The sequence below is a fragment of the Schistocerca nitens genome, chromosome 2 (genome assembly GCF_023898315.1).
Source record: "Schistocerca nitens isolate TAMUIC-IGC-003100 chromosome 2, iqSchNite1.1, whole genome shotgun sequence".
NCBI lineage: Eukaryota > Metazoa > Arthropoda > Insecta > Orthoptera > Acrididae > Schistocerca > Schistocerca nitens.
Genome location: NC_064615.1, coordinates 1,005,190,356 through 1,005,213,920, shown reverse-complemented (window position 1 = coordinate 1,005,213,920; position 23,565 = coordinate 1,005,190,356). Strand labels below are relative to the sequence as shown.

Below are 23,565 nucleotides of genomic sequence, written 5' to 3'. Positions count from 1 at the left end.
AGACCTGAGTCGAAACAAGGCCCCAGGAGTAGACAACATTCCATTAGAACTACTGACGGCCTTGGGAGAGCCAGTCCTGACAAAACTCTACCATCTGGTGAGCAAGATGTATGAGACAGGCAAAATACCCTCAGACTTCAAGAAGAATATAATAATTCTGATCCCAAAGAAAGCAGGTGTTGACAGATGTGAAAATTACCGAACAATCAGTTTAATAAGTCACAGATGCAAAATACTAATGCGTATTCTCTACAGACGAATGGAAAAACTGGTAGAAGCTGACCTCGGGGAAGATCAGTTTGGATTCCGTAGAAATATTGGAACACGTGAGGCAATACTGACCCTACGACTTATCTTAGAAAATAGATTAAGGAAAGGCAAACATACGTTTCTAGCATTTGTAGACTTAGAGAAAGCTTTTGACAATGTTGACTGGAATACTCTCTTTCAAATTCTGAAGGTGGCAGGGGTGAAATACATGGAGTGAAAGGCTATTTACAATTTATACAGAAACCAGATGGCAGTTATAAGAGTGGAGGGGCATGAAAGGGAAACAGTGGTTGGGAAGGGAGTGAGACAGAGTTGTAGCCTATCCCCAATGTTATTCAATCTGTATATTGAGCAAGCAGTGAAGGAAACAAAAGAAAAATTTGGAGTAGGCATTAAAATCCATGGAGAAGAAATAAAAACTTTGAGGTTCGCCGATGACATTGTAATTCTGTCAGAGACAGCAAAGGACTTGGAAGAGCGGTTAAACAGAATGGACAGTGTCATGAAAGGAGGGTATAAGATGAACATCAACAATAGCAAAACGAGGATAATGGAATGTAGTCGAATTAAGTCGGGTGATGCTGAGGGAAGTAGATTAGGAAATGAGACACCTACAGTAGTAAAGGAGTTTTGCTTTTTGGGGAGCTAAATAACTGATGATGGTCAAAGTAGAGAGGATATCAAATGTAGACTGGCAATGGCAAGGAAAGCGTTTCTGAAGAAGAGAAATTTGTTAACATCGAGTATAGATTTAAGTGTCAGGAAGTCGCTTCTGAAAGTATTTGTATGGAGCGTAGCCATGTATGGAAGTGAAAGATGTGGTGCTACAGAAGAATGCTGAAGATTAGATGGGTAGATCATATAACTAATGAGGAGGTATTGAATAGAATTGGGGAGAAGAGAAGTTTGTGGCACAACTTGACTAGAAGAAGGGATAGGTTGGTAGGACATGTTCTGAGGCATCAAGGGATCACAAATTTAGTATTGGAGGTCAGCGTGGAGAGTAAAAATCGTAGAGGGAGACCAAGAGATGAATACGCTAAACAGATTCAGAAGAATGTAGGTTGCAGTAGGTACTGGGAGATGAAGAAGCTTGCACAGGATAGAGTAGCATGGTGAGCTGCATCAAACCAGTCTCAGGACTGAAGACCACAACAACAACAACAATGATCCCTAGTGTAGCAGAAAATATATACTATGTTTGTAGATTTATAAGACTAGATAATTATGTTTTGTCTGTCTGGAATTTAGTATGTAAGATGATGTAATTTCTAAAGTTTTTTCTTATCCAATGACTGAGTTAAAATCTATGATACATTATATAATTATGTTCTGTAATATGCACACCAAATAAAAGTTTTGCATCACCTTGGTTCTGAGAGTTCCAGAACCTGTACAGAAAATTGGAATAGATATCAACATAAACGTCATTTCTGACCTTTTTATTGTGCATGAAAACCACACATTGCATGTTGTGCCACCATACAGTGAGACCTTCAGAGGTGGTGGTCCAAATTGCTGTAGACACAGGTACCTCTAATACCAGGTAGAACGTACTCTTGCATTGATGCATGCCTATATTCATTGTAGCATACTATCCACAAGTTCATCAAGGCACTGTTGGTCCAGATTGTCCCACTCCTCAATAGCAGTTCAGTGTAGATCCCTCAGAGTGGTTGTTGGGTCATGTCTTCCATAAATAGACCTTTTCAATTTGTCCCAGGCATGTTCGATGGCGTTCATGTCTGGAGAACATGCTGGCCACTCTAGTTGAGCTTTGTCATTATACTGAAGGAAGTCATTCACAAGATGTGCACAATGGGGGCGTGAATTGTTGTCCATCAAGACAAATGCCTCGCCAATATGCTTGCACTATCGGTCAGAGGATGACATTCACATATCGTACAGCTGTTATGGTGCTTTCTATGACCACCAGTGGCGTATGTTGGCCCCAAATAATGCCACACCAAAACACAAGGCACCCTCCACCTTGCTGCACTCACTGGACAATGTGTCTAAGGCAATCAGCCTGACCTAGTTACCTCCAAATACATCTCTGATGATTGTCTCACTGAGGGCATATGCAACACTCATTGGTGAAGAGAATGTAATGTCAATCCTGAGCGGTCCATTCGGCATGTTGTTGGTCCCATTTGAACCATGCTGCATGGAGTCATGGACCTCATCATGGACTTTGGGAATGAAGTTGCACATCATGCAGCCTACTGCGCACAGTTTGAGTCATAACACGGCATCCTGTGGCTGCACGAAACTCATTATTCAACACGGTAGCATAGCTGTCAGTGTTCCTCCGAGCCATAATTCATACGTAGTGGTCATCCATTGCAGTAGTAGCCATTGGACGGCCTGAGTGAGGCATATCATTGACAGTTCCTGTCTCTCTGTATCTCCTCCATTGTGGGGCGGCGAGTTAATTAGGATTGAAAATTAATCATTTGCTGTATAAAAGTTTGCATGTTGATTCAGTTTCTGGCTATTAGAATGTTGTTAATGCTGTCTTTCGCCGTTCTCAACACTGGCTCTCTATTTACTTTTTAGGCACCCAGAAAGTGATTTAACAAAACGTGAAGCCTGTAATTAGAGTTCCTAGTGCCCACTTCATCTGAGAATCCCATTATAGCTGCAGCTTATAGCTCTGAGGAATTAGGAGATTGTCCGGGATTTATAATCAAAAACGATTTTCCAAAATAGTTGAGTATATTCTCAAAGTCACAAATAAAAAACACAAGTATCCCTACAACCTAACTAACAGAGCAGTTCAGAGTCTAATGCGCTGATGCAACTATAAATGTCCAAATTAAATGTTAAAAAGAATGCTCGCCATAATTTGATGAGAGTATTTCATCAAACGCCACGCTAAATTATTGGTAGAATGTCTGTCCCGTGACGGCACGTGAAAATACGACAATACGCAAACTGAAGCTAGATAATGAAAATCATCCCAGAATTAACACTTCACTTGAAATGATTTCCTGGTTCCGCGCATCACGAGTAACTGAATACGGCATCCGAGGCTGTTAGTAGCAGTGATACCGACACGACGCGACTCCCGACACAGATGGCGTGTTATTCAGCGTCTGGAGAGAACTAGGGCCTTCTTCCTCGCGCAACGCTCTTATACATAAAGCCGCGGTGCGGACGGCTAAGGGAACGCCTGATCAAATCGGCTCTCCCGACTAGCCGCTGGGCTAGTAACGCACCACTTCAAGTTACATAAATTATAGCTTCTCTTGCTGATGGCCGAATAAGCTCTTAATTTAAATGTGCATTCAGCACGCAGGTAAGTATTGATAATAAAATTTTGACGTGGCTAACTTAAATATTTTGGGCGAGAGAATTAATTTAATTGCACTGCACGCAGCAGATGAGCTCTGAACTGTCCTTTTTGAGATCCGCTATCGCTATAATTTTATAGGTATTCAAAAGAAAGTTTTCACATCTTCATAGTCATAGCGGACCTCCAACCTATTTAAATCTAAACATCCTAACCTTATTTACTAGCCTACTTAATCTATCTTGCTTCCTTCAGTTTTGAGACGAAAACCAGAAAATCATGAATTTCCACTAAAATCTTAATTTGTGAAATCCAAAGTACTGTTTTTATTAAATCATTATGAAAGATGAATCTAAATATAAATTTTGAAGTCTCTAGCTCTTTTCTGTTGCGCCAATGATTTTTTCAGAAAAACGTCCAAATCTCGGAAATGGCTGAAGTTATCGAACTGATATTTAACACATATTAATTTAGTATTACTCCTGACATGCTAGAAAAGTTTTATGTTATTTGCTTGATTTTTAAAGTATTGCGCAACATTTATGACGTCAGAGCTAGTTACAGCAGACTGGCTGGCACACAATGGAAACTAATGTGAATTTACTACAGCGTTAGTAGGCTGCTTCCCTACATCACCCTCTACTTAAATTTTTTTTTGTTTATGAATGTTAATGAATGAGAAAAAAAAATTTAATTACAAAAAGGGAAGCAAGAGTACAGTTTAACTCCCTATGAAAATCAAAATTGAAATGTAAACATGTAGAAACATTAAAAGAAAACTGATTACCTACATTAATTATTTAAATTGTGGGCATGTTCACTGCCTTTTTAAACAATGTCGTTACTCAAAATTTTAAGCAAAGTCAATGAAATATTTTGGCATACATATTGCCTTAGACAAACAAACACATACAAATTGAAAAATTATGAAAATCCTAGATCCATTAAATACATTAAATACATTTTTACATACATAAATTCAAAGAAAATAACATGATACATAAACAGATGATTATCTCTTAGCAGTCTTTTCTAAACCTGAAAGAAAATTTTCACAAATGATTTTTACACATGTGGTTGTAGCCGCTTTGGCTGGCGTCCTACACTTCCATTCACAAGGGTAGAGGTGGGGAAGTTGCTATGGTGTGCGTCCTTCACGTTCTCTCTAAATTACATGGGGAAAGGGGAGGGGTCACTGTGAGTTGTGTCCAAGTCACTCCACGCTTTCACGCAGCTACCAGGCTGCCATTATCTGGTTTGTCCTGTAGAACAAACAAAAATAGTGCCTCAGACTCTGTTCACTTAATATCTAAGGGTGGGTCACAATGAAATGGGGATATATACATTTTATCCTTCAATATTTTGCTGGAACAAAGTTAACAGAACTTTTTCAATTTTGCTCTCATGGTTACTTAATTGTCATAAAATCGGTAAATAAATGGCTCAAACCGCCGTTAGTCACTTACTAGACAAAATTTATGCTCAAGGCATACAATCATAAATCATATTTAATCTGAATTTATTATTTCAGGGCCGGAACACTGAACCAATGCTCGGTATATTCCTGATACATTTGTATTTTATTCACTTAGCTGACTCATCTTTGATTACCTTAATCTTAGAGATAGTATGAGTATGATTAGTGGTTGTTTTCTCAGATTCTTTGTACATGTGAGTAACTTTTGGTAATAGTACAGTTGTGAGTGTTCAAAACACTCTACGTTTAGTTGACTACGAAATCCACTTATTGGTCCTCTGCTGTTGTCAGTTCCACATCTGCAATTAGGTACTTACTTACTTTGAAGTGTATTTATGCTGAGCTAAATATATTTCACGTCTGCCATTAGGTTACTCAATTACGTTGCTAGTGTATGTACTTAAGTAATACTCACTCTATTAAAATTTAAAGCATAGGATAGCACATTTATTTCATATCTTTAGTGTATTGCAGCTGACCAGTTTGCTCAAGTGGCAATCCATTTCCACTCGATCGGATGCTGAAACCTCAGGTAGTCTCTCTCGACCTACCACTAAAATGCATCAAGTAATTATGGACGAGCGTAATGCTAAATTCCTTAAACCTATAGGACACCATGAGCTGCTCTGTCTCATCTAACATAAGGGTACCTATGGTCGCATTCACACCTCCAACTCATAACCTCAATACGTGTAGGTGTGTCCTGTCACACACTACACCAAAATAATGGCCAGCTCCAACCTTATAAATACTTCAGGGACGTGTCCTTCACGTCTCAACCACAAACACTGCTCAATTCTATTTCACTGCCATATCGTGCTACATAAGGTGAGTTTATTCTTACAAATTATCTGCATATTTTTCATAATACTAAGCAATCTCTCTCTTACTATTTATTAGTTAGCTCTAATGCATACACTAGGTTTCACTACCACTTCAGATCCTGCTTGTACACGAATTTGTACATCTTTTTTTCTTTTATATTATTGTGGGACCATTTCCAATAAAACAACACTTTGTACTTACTATATTACCAGGGTTCTATACATAATTGTTACTCAAATACATTTTATCTTAATTACGTCATACTTCTCTATTGTTTGTCACTATTAGGTTTGTCACATCAGGTATTTTTCTTCACTTATCGGTGGATAGAATGGTTACATAACTCATGGCTTAATAGTCATACCGGAAAATTTAATTTGTTGGAAAGAAGAGGTCGAAATTTTTGTGGACAGGAAAGATGAAGAATGAGTGAGACCTGAAAGGGAAAGAAGATCTCACACAGCTGGGACTGCACAGCTGCCACACTGTGTAGAGGTTACAGAACAACCTCCTCCCTACAGCACTTATTCATAACCTTTGACCACGCCACGTCGATCTGAAAATACTTTATGATGCCTTTTTAGAACCTGTCTCAGTTCTTCCTTCTGATTGGTGGAAATTTTATCGATTTCCTGCAATTTAGCCTCTATTTTGTCCAAAATAATTGCTTCTTCTTCTTCTGTGTTCAGCTTACTTGTACTAAGATTAACACCATCATCCCAATACCTTCTATTTTTCAGAACTCGTATAGGCAGCTCCCAAGCTTCATCATCAGTTACTACATGTTTATCACTAAAAGGTACTATAATTACTCCGGTTATTGGCAAGACCATTTTTAACTGGCTTCTTTCAAAGTCAACAATACTCTGATATTTTGACAAGAAATCTACGCCAATTAAAACCTCAATACTGAGATTGTTTACAATTAAACATGGATGATCAATTAAATTACCATTTATGTTAAAGGGCAGTAAAGCTCCTTGCTTTACTGTTTTTGACACCTTGCCAGTAGCACCAATTATTCTTAGTCCTGATACCCTCATTACTGTATGCTTGTCTTTACCCGGTAATGCATCAAAGAAGGACTGAGATATTGCACTCACCTCACTTCCACTGTCTAAGAGAGAACGTACATTGATACCATGTTTATACTTGAAACGTTGTCTGGATTTACAGTTCCCTCAACAGACATAGGTTCTAATTTAAGTTTAAACTCGGTTTCTTTTGGCGGTTCCATCGCCGGCAGTCTTTTAGTGCAGGTTAGTAAAATTTTTAACAGCTTTTCACTTAACTTAGTTCCTTCTGCACGACGTTGTCGGCGCGGCGTACCAGGATTACTGAGGCGACGTGGCACGTTGAACTGCAGACGGCACTCCGACGGCTGTTGTGTGTTTGCGTGGCCCATAACTACAGGCTCGGCTCCGGCTGCTGCGGCGGACGACTGCAGTGCGGCGAAACTGGCTACTCTCGATGCCGGCAGCACCGCTAGACTCAGTGCCAGCTCCGTCAATCCAGATGCGTTGTTAATCCAATTGCGTCGTCCACATGCACACGTGACACTTTCACTGTTCTATTACTCAGCTGCGTGTCGCATTCCACTCGCGAATCCGAATAGTTAAAAATCACTTTCACTTAGCTGATTTCCCGGCCGATGCACCATATGTGGGGCGGCGAGTTAATTAGGATTGAAAATTAAATCGCTTTCTGGGGGCTAAAAGGTAAATAGAGAGCCAGTGTTGAGAACGGCGAAAGACAGCATTAACAACTTGCTAATAGCCAGAAACTGATTCAACATGCAAACATTTATACAGCAAACGATTATTTTTCAATAAACTAAACTCGCCGCCCCACACCGTGTCCAAACATCACTTTGGTTCACTCCGAGACACCTGGACACTTCCCTTGTTGAGGGCCCTTCCTGGCACAAAGTAACAATGCGGAAGCAATCAAACCGCAGTATTGACCATCCAGACATGGTTGAGCTACAGACAACACGAGCCGTGTACCTCCTTCCTGGTGGAATGACCGGAACTGATCAGCTGTCAGACCCCCTTCTTCTAATAGGCGCTACTCATGCATGGTTGTTTACATCTTTGGGCGGGTTTAGTGACATCTCTGAACAGCCAAAGGGGCTGTGTCTGTGACACAGTATCCACGACCAATGTTTATCTTCAGGAGTTCTGGGAATTGGGGTAAGGCACAACTTTTTTTGATGTGTGTAGATTTGTGTTTTAGAATTTGATACATATTTTTTCATAATTTGTACTGCAAAAATTAGGAATAGTATGTTAGTATATCTGTGTGTATCACCTTGTTAGTTCATTTTTTTATTGCAGTTAACTCTGATTATTAATGTTTCATGTGTGAACACTTCTTAATTGCACCTGACATAGTCCCCATATAACTGACTTTGAAAAATTAATAGGGAGAGCATATGCCGTGTAATGTGAAGAAGGTATTGAACAGCATATTTAGTACACAAAACAATGCTTTAGGATTTGATGTGAATGTTAGGCAGGAAGTTACTTATGCATTGGAGTGTGTGATGAGAACTCTAGGGAGGAAACTGAAAGATGTTGGCGGATCCACTCCCCACACTACTGTATGGCTGGACCAGTTGACTTACAAGAGATCACAGGTGCTGGGTAATGTACTCGATCATCCATCAACTACATCAGTGTAGTGACTGAGATTTGTAAATTGTTAGCCAAGACTCCTAAAGACAGTGTTATTTCACGTAAATGTATGTTTTTTCAAGTGGCGGGATTGACTTTCCAATACATTATGTAACTTTAAATCAGTATGTATTTTTATTTTATTTTATCAATGGTAAATGAATCTTTTAGGTCTCTATATACATAGGTTGGTGTGTGTGGACAATTAGCAAACAGTGTGGAAGACATTTACTAGTATAGATAATATAACAAGGTGTATACATGTCTGCTTTCATACAATGATTTTTGTGCTCAAGCTACTCAATTATGTCATCGCTCAAAGTTATTTATGACTCTGTTTACATTATTTATCCTGAGTACATCAATATTGTATCTGACTGGAACATACACCTGCTCATTGCGACTGTGTATGTGTGTACTCAAGAAGAGCGTACAACCATTGATTGAGGCTAGATGCTTCTCACAATTACTTTTTGCATATGATTGAACGTATTGATATGATTGTGAGCTTTATTCATTTTGTTGAGTCAAAAGATGTTTTGCTGGTTTGTACCCAGTGTAGTTTGGAGTGATGGGTCGGACCTCACATCGTAAACTTAGGCCCTAATATTTTTCCATTATTTTGTCCTTTCAGGAGTCAACACATCGTTAAATACTCTAGTTTATGTGGCTGATTGATTTTGTACTGTACCCCTACTCTTCTGGTCTGTACCTGTTGTTGTGAGTTTTTTGAGTCAGCTTATTCATCGTACACTTAAGCTCTGACCTTTTTTTTTTTTTTTTTTTTTTTTTTTCCTTCTCGTTTGAAGATTTTGAAGGTGTGATTGTATGGAAGTTAACTTACAATTTGTAATCATAGTTATATAGCTTGTCTCTGTATTTATTTCCATAGTTTAGTGATGCAGTGTTGTACTTCTGACTTTTATTGTTTGTCTTGTGACAGTATGTTCCACAGATCTGAAAATCTGAATTCCATATCCTGATATATGTATAGATTATGACTTGTATAGTAGATATTTTTCTTATGTTTTCTGTAATATGTATCAGATACTTCTATACATCTGTATTCTATTTTTTGTCATCATTTTGTACACCGTCTGGCTGACCTTATAGTCTGTCACAAAATATTGTAAACACGTTGTTTCCAAATTTGTGCAGGGGATATTGTAAAGGAATATGATCCTCTAGCATTACCTTTCTTTAACCGAAGTAGTTGATACCAGGAATATTTTTGAATCTTGTATAGGTGACCATTGTCTCAGCTGTTTAACTAAAAGAATTTCATATGATTTTGTATATGATGTATTATATTTCAGGTTAAAATGTATAAAAATAAATTACTTTATTATAGTCAATATGTATTAACCCTGTATGTACAGTTAAAATTACTCTTCTTTTAGAAACATTTGAAATTATGAAACATCTGGCATAATTAAAATTCCTATGATTAACTGCACAATATAACTATATTTAATAAATTTATCTCTGGACTAATTTATAAACTAATGGTATAACTTGATGATAAAAGCAGAAGTCTAATCCAGGAAACCCTTACGGGAACAAAATCGCAAGTGAAGTTTTTGGGTAGATTGTCACAACCGTTTGTAATTGGAACAGGTGTCAGACAAGGGGATGGGCTCTCCCCACTGTTGTTTAACATTGTCCTTGAAAAAGTGGTCAGGGAATGGAGAAAGAAGATGGCAGAAGCTGGAGTGAAAAATGGGATAACGTTAGGAAGAAATAAAACAAAAATTGAATGTCTGGCATTTGCTGATGACATGGCAATATTGGCAGATGACATCGAAACAGCAAAGATTCAGATAGAAATGCTGCATGAGATCGCTGAGAAGACAGGTCTACAAATATCGTATGAAAAGACAGAACTGATGATACAGGACAAAACAGACCCAACACAGACATTGCAAACTAAATATGGAATAATTAAGAGAGTTCATAAATTTAAGTATCTAGGGGAATGGATTACACCGACAGGGTTACCAAATGTTTCACTACAGGAAAGAGCAATAAAGATGGAAACGGCGTACCAGCTATGCCGAAATGTATACAATAAAAAGTCGATCTCCATCAATGCCAAGCTCAGGCACTACAATGCGGTAATAAAACCAGAAAGTTTGTATGCGATTGAATGCATCCCACTGAACAGAAAACGTCTGTTGGAGAAATTGGAAATAAAAGAGAGAAAAATACTGAGAAAGATCTTAGGACCTAAAAAGGATGGACAAGATTATAAATTGCGATCCAATAAAGAGTTATACGAGAAAATTGAAAAACTGACAACATCCTTTAAAAAGAGAAGACTGAGTTTCTATGGGCATGTCAAAAGAATGGCACCAGAAAGAACGGCAAAGAAAATCCTGGAATACATGGAAAGCAGAAAGACACAAATTAACTGGCTGAAAGAAGTAAAAGAAGACATTGCAGAAATGAACATTATACCAGAGACAGTTTACAACAGAATGGAATATAGGAATGCCATCAACAAAATACAGGGATTCAAAGACCGAACGCAATCAAAGAAGACGGGAACAACCTGGTCGCAAGAACGTAAAGAAGCCCACTCAGAAAAAATGAAGAAGTACTGGGAAGAACGCAAGAAAAAGCACAAGAAATGACTGATGCTTAGCGTAGTCCAAAGTTGACTGTAACGAATAATAATAATAATAATAATAATAATAATGGTATAACTTAGTGAAGATTCTTCTTTTGTCAAGAAAGTTTGTAAACTCTTTGGAATATTGTTAGTACCGCAGAGTGAGTCAGTAGCAGTGCGCATGCCTCTAATGGAATTGGACGTGTTTTTAATTTTGGCAATAACAATGTAATTTTTGGTTTTATGGAAGTGGAGATTGTAAAGACAGTGTGATACAGAAGAATGTGGCATAATAAAAAACAAGTGCAAACAAAAGTTATGCAAGAGGCTTATCATATCATCTGGAACCTACAAAGTTAAAAAATTTCAGCCTCAAGAATTTACCCCTAGATGTGACAAACTGCAGCCAACAACAAGGGGGGGGGGGGGGGGGAGGGAATAAGTTATTTGTACATCTTACTCCTCTCGAAGCTTATGAAACAAATCTATTATTTAGAAGAATGAAATTCAATTGCTGTTGTGAGAGAGAATAAGATTATGCTCTACACTATTTTCCATTAGTGCAGCAAAAAATCAACAAATGATGAAAGAACTTTATAGAAAAAGTTTGAAAGTACACTTGGAAATCAATTATAATACATCTAAAATACTGTACAATGGAAACACAAAAAGAAATTAGCAAAGTTAACTATGAGACCAAAGAATGAGTTGAGGAATAAGCAGGAGACAGGAGAGGAATAAGCAGATGAGCAAAATTGGGTTGGAGTGCCGTTAGTAAACTAAACAGTGGTTTTCAAAAGCTTCTAATGTTTGTAATAGGGAAGTAAGTGAGTATTGATAGTTTTAACTTAAATCAGCGATATACGGACTTTAAATGTAAAAACCATTCAAAACCAGATGATTGCTCAGTGATTAAAGAAAAGATGAATGTTACTAATCACTAGGTGATACAGGAAAACAAGTAAATGGATCTGCAATAAACTAGGGTGGAAGACATAATTGTGACTGAAATTGAATTGAAATGGAGATGGGTTCAGTTGAGTGGATGATGGATAGACTAAGAAAGTTGTTTTCGCAATTAACAGAGATAAGACAAGACTATATGATGACCTAATGAAGGATGGATAGATGAAATTAGAAAAGACAGAGAAGCAACATGCAGGCATATAACTGAAGACTGTAAAGCATGTAATACACTAGATAAGGTCTTTATCCAGCAATAGATGTCAAATGGCTGCTACTGCTGTGGCTGCAGCTGCATAAAAAAATTAATAAGTGCCTTTTGTATGTTACACTTACAACCAATTCTGTCCATTTTCTTAAGGCCTTCAGCTCCTTTAACATGGACCACTGTAACCCACACAGGATATCCTGATTTACAGCAGTAACATGTTTTGTATGGTACATCCCGCTTTATTGTCCTGTAAATACAAAAAATAAACATTATATATTAAAATTAACACTGCGCACTATGTAAAATAATGTCATTTAGATTCCCTCTTACCGTAATTTAATATTTGAGGTAGAGAAAATTCGAACAAAATAGCCTCCTGTGTCTCCTGGTTTCAGTGTTGTTGGAATCAAGATGTAACGTCCTCTAGGCAAATGTCCTTTGTAAAAAATCTCCCTTTTCCTTATATAATTAAATGATACAATAGTTGGATTGTGTTCCCACTGCTTGTGAAGGCGGTATTTGCGGTTTTCTTCAACCTGCATAATTGAAAGTTTAATAACAATTATTTACTTATACATTCAGATACAAACAGTTTAAAAAGTACAGCAAGAGTTGTGTTAACCATAAAAACTGAAAGACATAAAATGGTATGAGAGATGTTAATCTCAAGTGAAAAATTATTCCAGGAAGTCAACAGTGGTAAATGACAAGCAAGGATTAAGCCTGCAAGAACAACAAGCAAACCAGCTGATTCAATGAGAAAAGCAAAGATCTGTTAAAACAATGAAAATCTACACTATGGCATGTTAAAATATTCAGAACTCTGCAAGACTTTTCTTGAGTCATGATAACTGACATAAAAAGGATAAAATGATGAACAAATACAAGTGAGGTTATAGAACAAGATGAATTTAACGAGCACTAGGCATAAATATTCAATTGTAAAGAAGAATAATAGTAACAGATTGAGATAATGATCAAATAATTGTTTCTTTAATGATCTTGTCCCTCCTTCTTGTCAGTGTTTTCCTCACTGATTCTATGGAGAACCACCATATTTGTTACCTTTGTTACCTACAGTTCACTTAATTTTCTATAGCACCATGAAAGACGGCAGTGCTTTCTGGGCAGGCCGTGGTAATACTCATCAGGCACTTCGCCTTTCGTTTTGTTTCAGCGATTATCATACAATTTCATTTGCCTTTGGTGTATCTAAATTTTCCCTGATTGATATTAATCTGATGGACTATTTGGGTTAGGGTAAACCACTGACTGATCTCACAGTACTTGCATAACTTGAGTAGCAGTAGGAGAATTAAACTCGGCTATAGAGACAGATTTTTGGATGCTGGAGGTGACCACTGCATTAGGGCACCTTCAGAACTTTCTCTGAGCAGCAGGCAAGTTCTCGGCACCTTCTCATTGCTAGCCTTCCCTTTGTCGTCACCTTAACTGGCCATGGGCCCTACAGGGCAGTGGATTATGGGCCGCCATTGTGGTTCTGGTTTTACGTTAAGTGTGAAACAACATATTAATGCACTCCTGTGTTTTCACATTTCATGAATATGTGAGATGCAACACTAGTGCCATCTGTTCAAAGCAGACAAAATCCAGTGGTGATATGTTTATGATGCCGAGACAGAGATAGCATGTAGGAATGAACACGTCAGTGACTGCACATGCAGAAATGTCCAATTTCAGTGTTTAAATTAGAATTTATCCACATTTTATGTGCTGAATAATTTTATTTATGTAAAAGCATGTACAAGTCCAATTAAAAAATTAACATTCTCTCTCTTGTTATTACCCTTAAAGGTAACATGTATTGCTCCCTCTTTCATTATCAATAACAGAATTGCATTGCAAAATAATCATTCAGATGACAGTCTCTGTATAATTAAAGAAAATATGTTAAAGGATTAGTAAGGACTGTTTTATAATTTAGTGTTCTAGTATTGTTGATGCAAAGATAATTATCTAAATGTGTGTCACTGAATTGAAATATAAACTGAGCAAGGTTTTGGGGTTAGTACACTGGACTTGCATTCAGGAGGACGATGGTTCAAACCCTCATCCAGCCATCCAGATTTAGGTTTTCTGTGATTTCCCTAAATCACTCCAGGCAAATGCCGGGGTGCTCCCTTGAAAGGATATGGCCAATTTCCTTTCCCATCCTTGGCACCACCTGAGCTTGTGCTCCGCCTCAATAGTCTCATTGTCGATGGGGTATTAAAGCCCAATCTTCCTTCCTTCCTTCCTTTTGAACTGAAATATATGTAATTCATCATTATTTATAATTATATTCCACTGTTTCTTTTGAATTCAGTTATTGTTGCTATCCTGTATTCCAGAACTGCAAACTGTAGACAGATTCAATTAATTTTGAATTTGACCGTGAGAGCAAACTGTCTATTTAAGAAGTCTATTTTTTTAAAATACTATATTAGACATGAAAGTTCAAATATTAATTCATAAAGAAGGCTGAATTCTGAATGATTTCATGTGGCTCTTAGTCACTTTGCACACTTGTAGCTAAGACAGATGCATTCAATATTCAGGAAGAGTACTCTGCACACCTCAAGTTGAATGATTGGACTGAAAGTGATAACACTGATTGTGTTCTATGGTAGTGGTGAAACGAATGTACTATCTGGGTGCATCCAGATGCCTGCAGAGTGCCCGTATGCTTTTCAAATGCCTCTGAATACTTTTCAAATGCCTCTGAATGCGGTGTTTTTCATGTACTACTGTTTCCGAGTGGGCATGGCTTTAAGTGTATTTAACTGAGAACAAATTAATAAAAAGGTAATTAATGCACAAAACAGAATTTTTCAGTCTACCATGGAAAAATAAATCACTGCCAGAACATCCCAGTTTGTATTTGAGAGTTAATATCTTGAATTACCACAACTAATACTGTACCATTTTGTTTTCTATTACATGAACTAGCATTAAAAATATTTATTACTTACAGTACTAGATTTTTTGGATGTTAGCTTTAATATCTAATATCCTAGTAAGTCATATTGGTCTCAGATCTTTTATAGTTTTGGAATTGTGCAGTTTACACAGATGACAAGTTCTGATAATGCGATTGGGACCTCATAAATTGTACAGCTAGGCTACAGTTTAACATCTCATCACTGCTGAGGTCAATAGTCTTGTATCAAATGAAAATTCAACTGAGAAAATTAATAAATTAAGAGTCAGAATTGTTCACTAGTACATATTTTGAGCAAGTGAAATCTGTAGTACTGCCAACAGACATATACAAAAATAAAAGTGACACACTACTCAGCTTTTGGTACTCTATTCCTGATGAAGGAACTATATTCTCCAAAACATGGGTAGGGCATCACTTTTACTTTTATATGTGTCTGTTGGCAGTACTAAAAGTTTCACATCCTGGAAGTAATAAAGGATCAGGAATTCTGTCACATAACTTATTAATTTTCTCAACAGATTCTTGCTCAAGGAAAACTTGGAGAAGACCACATCTATTGCCTCTGTAAGAAAACATATTGGTATTTTACTGATATGATTTATGGAATCATGGTAATCAGAATTACTGCATGGAGATTTTAATCTCTCTCCTGTTGAATATGCCTCCAGTGCCATAACGTGACTACCACCCCACAAAGTTTTCCAAATTGTGTGACAGCAAGCTTGTTTGTAACTACCTGGGTGGCCACCACCAACAAACATTCAGCTCTGGCAGGCAAAATGTGGAGGATTAATGGGATTAAGTCAATAGTACTTTATAAAATATGACACATGAATATGTGACATGCAAAACAGTGCAAAATGAGAAAGAATTGTCATAGTCCAACAGCATAAGAGATATTTACTGTGAATCAGAGAGAGCTGCATTATAGACAACCAAATCTGAAGCCCTACTGACAAACACACACTTGACATAGTTAAAAGAAGCACAAATATAGCTGTCTGAGAAGCATTTAATGAACTGCATTAACCCTCATAAATTTTAAGAAACTTTTAACTCAATGCAACTAAATGCATTGTAATGCAATATGTAGTTTCCAATAAGTGGACTCACTCACAACAGTTAAATACTTAGGGCTACCCATCTGGAGTAACTCAGAATGAACACTCACATAAACCTTGATGGATGCTAGGCTGTAGTTCTATGTAAGGATCATATGGAAGAATGATTCATCCAAGACAGTAACAATACAACTAACCAGTTGTTAAGTGATGATGATGATGATGATGATGATATGATCATGCCTGAGTGCACAGCTGCATTGTCTTTAGCATCTGTACTAAAATCTTATGAGAGGAGTCAGATTAATTTGTCAAATTGACTAGTTCCAGCTTTAAACTAACACACTGATATGTGCAAGACTCATTTCAAAGAGAGGATACCACACACAAACCACAAAAAAATCTATTGCTGAAGCACAGATTATGAACAAAGGGTGGGTCAGGATCAAATGCACAGAAGCCATCCGAAGTAAATGTACCACATGACTTACATCTACATATACATCTATGTGGATACGCTGCATATCACATTGAAGTGCCTGGCAGAGACTTCATCGCACTACCTTCACAATTTTCTATTATTCCAATCTCGTACAGCATAAGGAAAGAGCAAATGCATATATCTTTCTGTACAAGCTCTGATTTCACTTATTTTATTATGGTGATCAATTCTCCCTATGTAGGTTGGCCTCAACAAAATATTTTCGCATTCGGAAGAGAAAGTTGGTGATTGGAATTTCATGAGAAGATTCAGCCGCAACAAGAAATGCCTTTGTTTTAATTATATCCACCCCAAATCTTGTATCATTTCAATATCTCCCGTATTTCAATGCAGTAAATTATTATTCTAAATAGAGAACAGTATCACAAGGTGAGCCTCAGGGCTCCATTTTTGGGCCAATCCTGTCCCTATTCTATGTAAATGACTTACCCAAAAATACAAATTCCTCAACAGTTCTGCTTTCAGCCAATAATTCTGTTTTAATAAAAGATGATGGTGTGGAAAAAAATTCTGAGCTCGATAATGAGCACACTGGATACCCTAGAAAATTAGTTCCAACTAAATGGGCTGAAACTGAACACTGCAAAAACCCATATGGTACATTTCAAAACCAAACATTGAAAATGTGTGGAACTTAAAATACAACATAACAAATAACTTATGGAAGAAGTGGACATGATCAAATCTCTAGGACTAAATGTGGGCAAGGTGGAATCCACATACTGACTTCCTGTCATACAAACCATGCAGTTTTGCATTTGTAATGCAAATACTAGCAAATCTACTGAGATGAGTACACAAAAGATAAGAAGAGATACAAGAGTAGTTATTTTGAATCTGTCATTAGGTATGGTACAACTGGGAAGTCCAAATATATTATGGCTGGAATACTGCAGCTGCAGAAGAAAATTATCAGACACATGTCTACTGCACAGCAAACAAAATCTTGTCACTCATTATTTCAGAAACTGCACATCCTAACTGTTACTTCCATATATATTTATGAAATCGTAATCTTGCTGAAACTTTCCAGGCAGATTAACGTTGTGTGCCAGACCTGACTCAAACTCGGGACCTTTGCCTTTTGTGGGCAAGTGCTCTACCAACTGAGCTTTCCAAGCACGACTCACACCCCATCCTTACAGCTTTACTTCCGCCAGTACCTTGTCTCCACCTTCCAAATTTGTGTGCTGTTATCTCATGCTCTAGCCTATAAAATGCACAGCTTTATGCCACCTGCACCCTCTGCCTGCAGCCTTAGCTAGCCCACAGATGGCTCCACACTCTCTCAAGAGCCACTAGACACTTCCCCCCAACCCCCACCCCTCATCTCACCCCACACCATCACCCACCAAACCCAGTACAGTCACTGTGGGCTAGGAAAGAGTTGGCAATTGACTAAGCACTACGTGCCTGTGTGTGTGTGTGTGTGTGTGTGTTTTTCCTATGAGCTTGAAAAAGTAAGTGCATTCTGAAAGCTAACCAAGTTCTGTACCTTCTACCAACTGAAATTATATGCATAGACCACGCAGTATATGCAGATGACCAAATATGACAAGTTAATGGGCAAAACCATATTTAATATGAAGCCATAGATTCTAGAAATAAGGCCACAGCAGATTCTGTGGGAGAAATGCTACTATTCAGTCAGAGAATTCAAAGAGGATGAAATGATCATTTAAGCAAAGGTAATTAAGTGTTAGATCTTTTTATTTGTTGTACGTATATATAATATGTATATATAACAACATTTTATTATTATTATGTTGTTGTTTGTTAACATAAGCTGTTCTATGCTTATGGTGAAATTTTACCGCAATTTTCATGTGTCTTTTGTGCCTGAATCAAGTGATGTAGATTATGTACATTATGAGACTAATAAACCACAATTCACATATGGCCACATAAACTTTATTCTAATGGTATTAATCCCACACTTTCAAAATGACAGAAAACCAATGAGCCCCCTATTTTTTTAAGAGGTACAGGTTTGTTCTTGTATGTCTGGATTGTTATTCATTCTAGTTCCAAAGCAAATGTACGCATAAAAATAAAAATATTAATTAATGTAAATTGTGATGTGTTTTTTGGCTATCTCATCTATATTTGTGTTGTTTGGATTGCATAAAATCCTCATTGCGTCTTCTAAATGACTGGACAACCAATTGTGATATTTATTTTTCAAGTAGTTAATTTTAGAAAATGGAGCTTCACAAAGGTAAGTTGAAGGCAATAGTGTTGAAATAAACCGAGCAAGGTCTTGTGATTTTTATAACTGCATCTCCTAAATTCATCATACTCCTTCTTTACATGATGTTTTATAAATTGAGCTTTAAGCTGTGTGTCATGTTGAGTTCAATTATTTTATGCATCAAATGAGTTATATGAAACCCAGATTGGTAGAATAATTTGAGATCAACATGTCCAACAAGCTAGGGATTCTGTACAAGAATGAAACAGTCTTGAATATTTAAAAGTTGCAAATCTGTTTTTATTTCTTTGAAATAGGCCACCATGACTTGGTAAATACTACTGGTGATACTTAAGTCTGACCAGTGCATAGCAACAGTTGAAAAACTGTTCATTTATACACAACTGCTGTTTGTCTTCAAATGCAAAGTTTTATTAATTATTTGCTCAATTATCTTGTTGGGTCTTTGCATTCCAAATCAGGGTTGTTGAGTTTTTAGTAATATAGGAAAAAAAAGGTATAAGTGTTCACTGGTCATCGTTATCACTTACCGCACATTTCTTACTGCTTTGTTGTAAGAATAAAATACTTTCAGATTTCAAATTGATGAACTGTTACAGCACTTTTTCTTGCTTAGCCATTCGACAGCAATATCTAGGACAACGTCACTGCTACACACTTGTAATTCTTCCAACACTTCTTTAAATTTTTGGAGATTAAGTTCAAGTACACGAATGAAATTTATAATGCTTATGACAGTTTTCATCAAATCTTTAATTTGTTATCTGAAATTTGACACGCCAAGCTTTCTTCATGCATAAGGCAGTAAATGGAGAGTAAATCTTTTAAATTCTCTTTCCTCTTAATCAGTTTTATCAAAACACTGGTTACGCCCATTACTGATAGAGGGCTGCTCTTTACATGCTGATATTAAACTGGTAGATAATCTATATTTTCCTGCAAAATATTTAATTCCATCCTTAAAATCACAAAATTTTGTGTAAACTCTCACGGTTATAATGGCTATGAAGTCTTTTTAATCCTATTCTCCTGCTATTTGTGCAAAATACACAAGATACCAAAATCAACATTGAACTTATATCTTCACTGGAATCATGTGGAAGACTAAAGTATTTGCACTTTTTTACTTCATTAATTACTCCTAAAAATTTTGAAATACCTTCTATGCAGAGACAACAGGAAAATTCTGAAAGTGTAAGCTTGTTTATTTCAGGCAGTGTTTGTTTATTGTTTGAGAAAACATTATCATAATGCTTCACTAATTCAGCATCAGTGAAAGGTTTACAATTAGTGCAGCATCTACATTTGGCAGTATCAGCATAGTTTGATGCAAATGTCCTTCAGACATATTTGCATGCATGTCTGAAGGAACAGACATTGCTGATGATTTATTTATTTATTTATTCATCTGTAAACAAATTTCTTTGTATGGATGTTGTCATTATACATACATATGTACATTATTTTGTCATATAAGATAATGAAATACAAGCTATATATAATAAATTCATAATATATATATGTATATTACACACACAATTTATCATTGAATTACATAAAGCAGAAGAACCTGCTTCAATCAAAAGAAATATATCACACGACTCCTCTAATACTTGTATGGGTAAATTACAATCTAGAATGTCCACTTTATAATTGATTAAGCTGATTATATATTTATGCCAATTTTATGCTGCATGAATTCTCTAATCAAGTAAAAATTATTTTTTAATAAATATTTTTTAGGAATGCTTAAATTTAAAGAGTTCCTTTATGCTTTTGATTTCTTTTGACAATTTATTGTATGTCTGACACCTTGGTAAAACACAGTGATTTGGGTTTTAGTTTTATTCATTCTGTCTAGGTACAAGCAATTACTGTCTCTGGTTTGGTGATCATGTATGCAGCTGTTTGCTAAGTATTGCTCAATATTTTTGTGAATAAAAACTGTAGTTTGCAAGATATATTCGCTTGGGATTGTCAGAATACCCCATTTTTTAAATAGCTCACTGCAGTGTGCTCTTTTGTGACTCTTGCTCATTATTCTGGCAGCTCGTTTTTGCAATCTGCACACATATTTCACATTTTGGGCATTTGCATCCCAGAATGTTATGCCATAACTTGTTATAGAATGTATGTGTGCAAAGTAAGTCATTCTCTGGCATTAACTATTGGACACAGTGACTAATATTCGTAAGGCATAGCATGCTGTGCTAATTTTTTTCCCAAGCATCCTAATATGTTCATCCCAATTTAATTGTTGATCCACATATATACCCAAAAATTTTGTGCTGGCTACACACTCTACAGTTTCATTTTGAACTTTAAGTTTTGTCATATTCGTTTTTTTCTTTGTATAGAAGTTTATGTTATTAGTCTTCTTCACATTAAGGGTTACTTTGTTGTTATTTGACCAGTTGTGAACTTCCATAAGTGCCTTTTCAGCTTTTACATTTGACATTTCTGGTGTCCTGTCTGTAATTATTATATTGCTGTCATCAGCAAACAACACTGTTTCTCCTTGCGTTGCCCACTGTGGGAAGTCATTAATATAAATAAGAAATAGTATTGGGCCTAACACACTCCCTTGAGGTACTCCAATGTTCAAATATTCTTCATCTGGAAGTTGTTTCACTAAGTAATTTGAGTTACTTGAAATTTGAGATATCTCCCTCCTCTGCACTGTCCGCAAGGTAAGATCTAAATTATTTATTTACAACCCCCCTGATTCCTAGTGCTTCAAGTTTACCTAGCAGTATTTCATGGTCAACTGTATCAAATGCTTTGCTGAGATCTAGGAAAATCACTGTTACTTGCTTTCCTTTATCTAGGGCTTCTAGAACTACTCTTGTAAATTTTCCTATGGTTGCTTCTGTTCCCTTTCCAGTTCTGAAACCAAACTGTTCTTTGCATAGGAGTTGGTATTTATTTAAGTAGTCCATCTGTCTGTGCTTCATAATAGTTTCCATTATTTTTGAAAAAGAAGACAGCAATGAAACTGGTCTGTAATTCTCTATATTTTCTGTATCACCTTTTTTGTGTATGGGAAGAATTTTTGCATGCTTTAGAGAATGAGGGTAGCAACCTGATGAGAATGACTCATTCATAATGTCTGCTATATAATTATAAAATGTGTTCACAAATTGTGAATACAATATTTATGGTTTATTACAGTCACATGAAACTTTGTGCCAGACACAGACTCAAACCTGGGTTTCCTATTTATCAAGAGCATTCGCCTTAACCACTTTGGCTATCCATTCACACCTCCTGGACATATCAAAACTTCCATATGTCACCAATCTGGGAGACATACATGGAGAGCTGAAGTGACAAACAGGAAATTTGGATTTAAGTCCCAGTTTGACACAAAATTTTCATGTGTTTGTAATAAATCATACAGCTGTTGTGATATCATAGTCACAATCTGTGAATACATTTCATAATTTAATGCGGCTGTAGTCTGAAGGACATTTGCATTGTACTATACAGACACTGTCAAGTACAGACAGTACACTAACCATATTACATGCTAAAGCAAGCTAAACTGATGAAAAATACACTCTCTCCCCCTATGCAGGAATCACACAAATGGTGTGTGAGCACTTTGATATGTAGACAATATGACATACAGAAGATTGGACTGGTTCGGGAGACGTGCACATGGACAGCAAAAGTGGTTAAGGCAACTGCTCACGATAAGTGGGAAATCTGGGTTTCAGTACCAGTCCAGTACAAATTTTCATATGTCTATAATAAACTACACAGCAGTTGTAATAACGAAAGGTTTCATATTTTTGCAAGAATATTATGTACTTCATATTATGCTTTCCAGCCTCATTTTGCCCTATTTCTACCAACAAAACATTTTCTTGATGACAAATTGTTGATTTTAGAGGAGAAATTTTATTCATATATTTCATTTGAATCTAAAGAAAAAGGTACTGTCAATGTACAATGCTTACTTGTGTACTGATAAAACAAATTGTGTCTCTTAATCCTCACAACTGCTTCCCAGCGCATTAAGCAGATAGTAGTATCTTCTATGTGTTCAGTTAAAAAAAAAATTCTCCTTCCCATTTTTCCTGGAAACTTCCATTATTTTCGCCCATCTTCCTCTTAGTAACAATCTTTTATGGTATGCCTGACATTATTTATTCTAACACTGATAATCACACAACAAACAAGTAAAAATATCCTTGCAATGAAAAAATGCTCATGAGCACTGAAACGTAGGGCATGACTGACAAGAAAAATGTGTGGGGGGTGGTGGAGTACACACACAGGCAGTGTGGCCCGTTCTTGGTATTTTCCTCATGCACTTCAACCCAGGTATATCTGTAATGTTAAAAAGTTTTTGTGGTGGGGTTTCGAACTTAGGTAACAATTATACAACTGACAAAGCTAGGATTCGGACGTCAAGATTTGGATTAGATATTTCAGGTGAGCAGTTAATGAAAATCAAGGAAAAAAGAAATATAAAAAGTCACATAAATTTCAGCATTGTTTCAGACATATTAAA

The 23,565-nt window shown here is 36.6% G+C and overlaps 1 protein-coding gene across 1 annotated transcript in view; it reads right to left on the bottom strand.

The window, feature by feature from the left end:
- The window catches only part of LOC126237354 (calpain-5-like), a 252,548-nt gene that overhangs the window by 24,735 nt on the left and 204,248 nt on the right, over positions 1 to 23,565 (bottom strand). Inside the window, exons 11-12 of the mRNA XM_049947420.1 lie at positions 12,658 to 12,863; positions 12,453 to 12,574 (exon numbers count right to left, since the gene is read on the bottom strand). Coding sequence (XP_049803377.1) covers positions 12,453 to 12,574; positions 12,658 to 12,863 — 328 coding nt within the window. The remainder of the gene's footprint in view (positions 1 to 12,452; positions 12,575 to 12,657; positions 12,864 to 23,565) is intronic.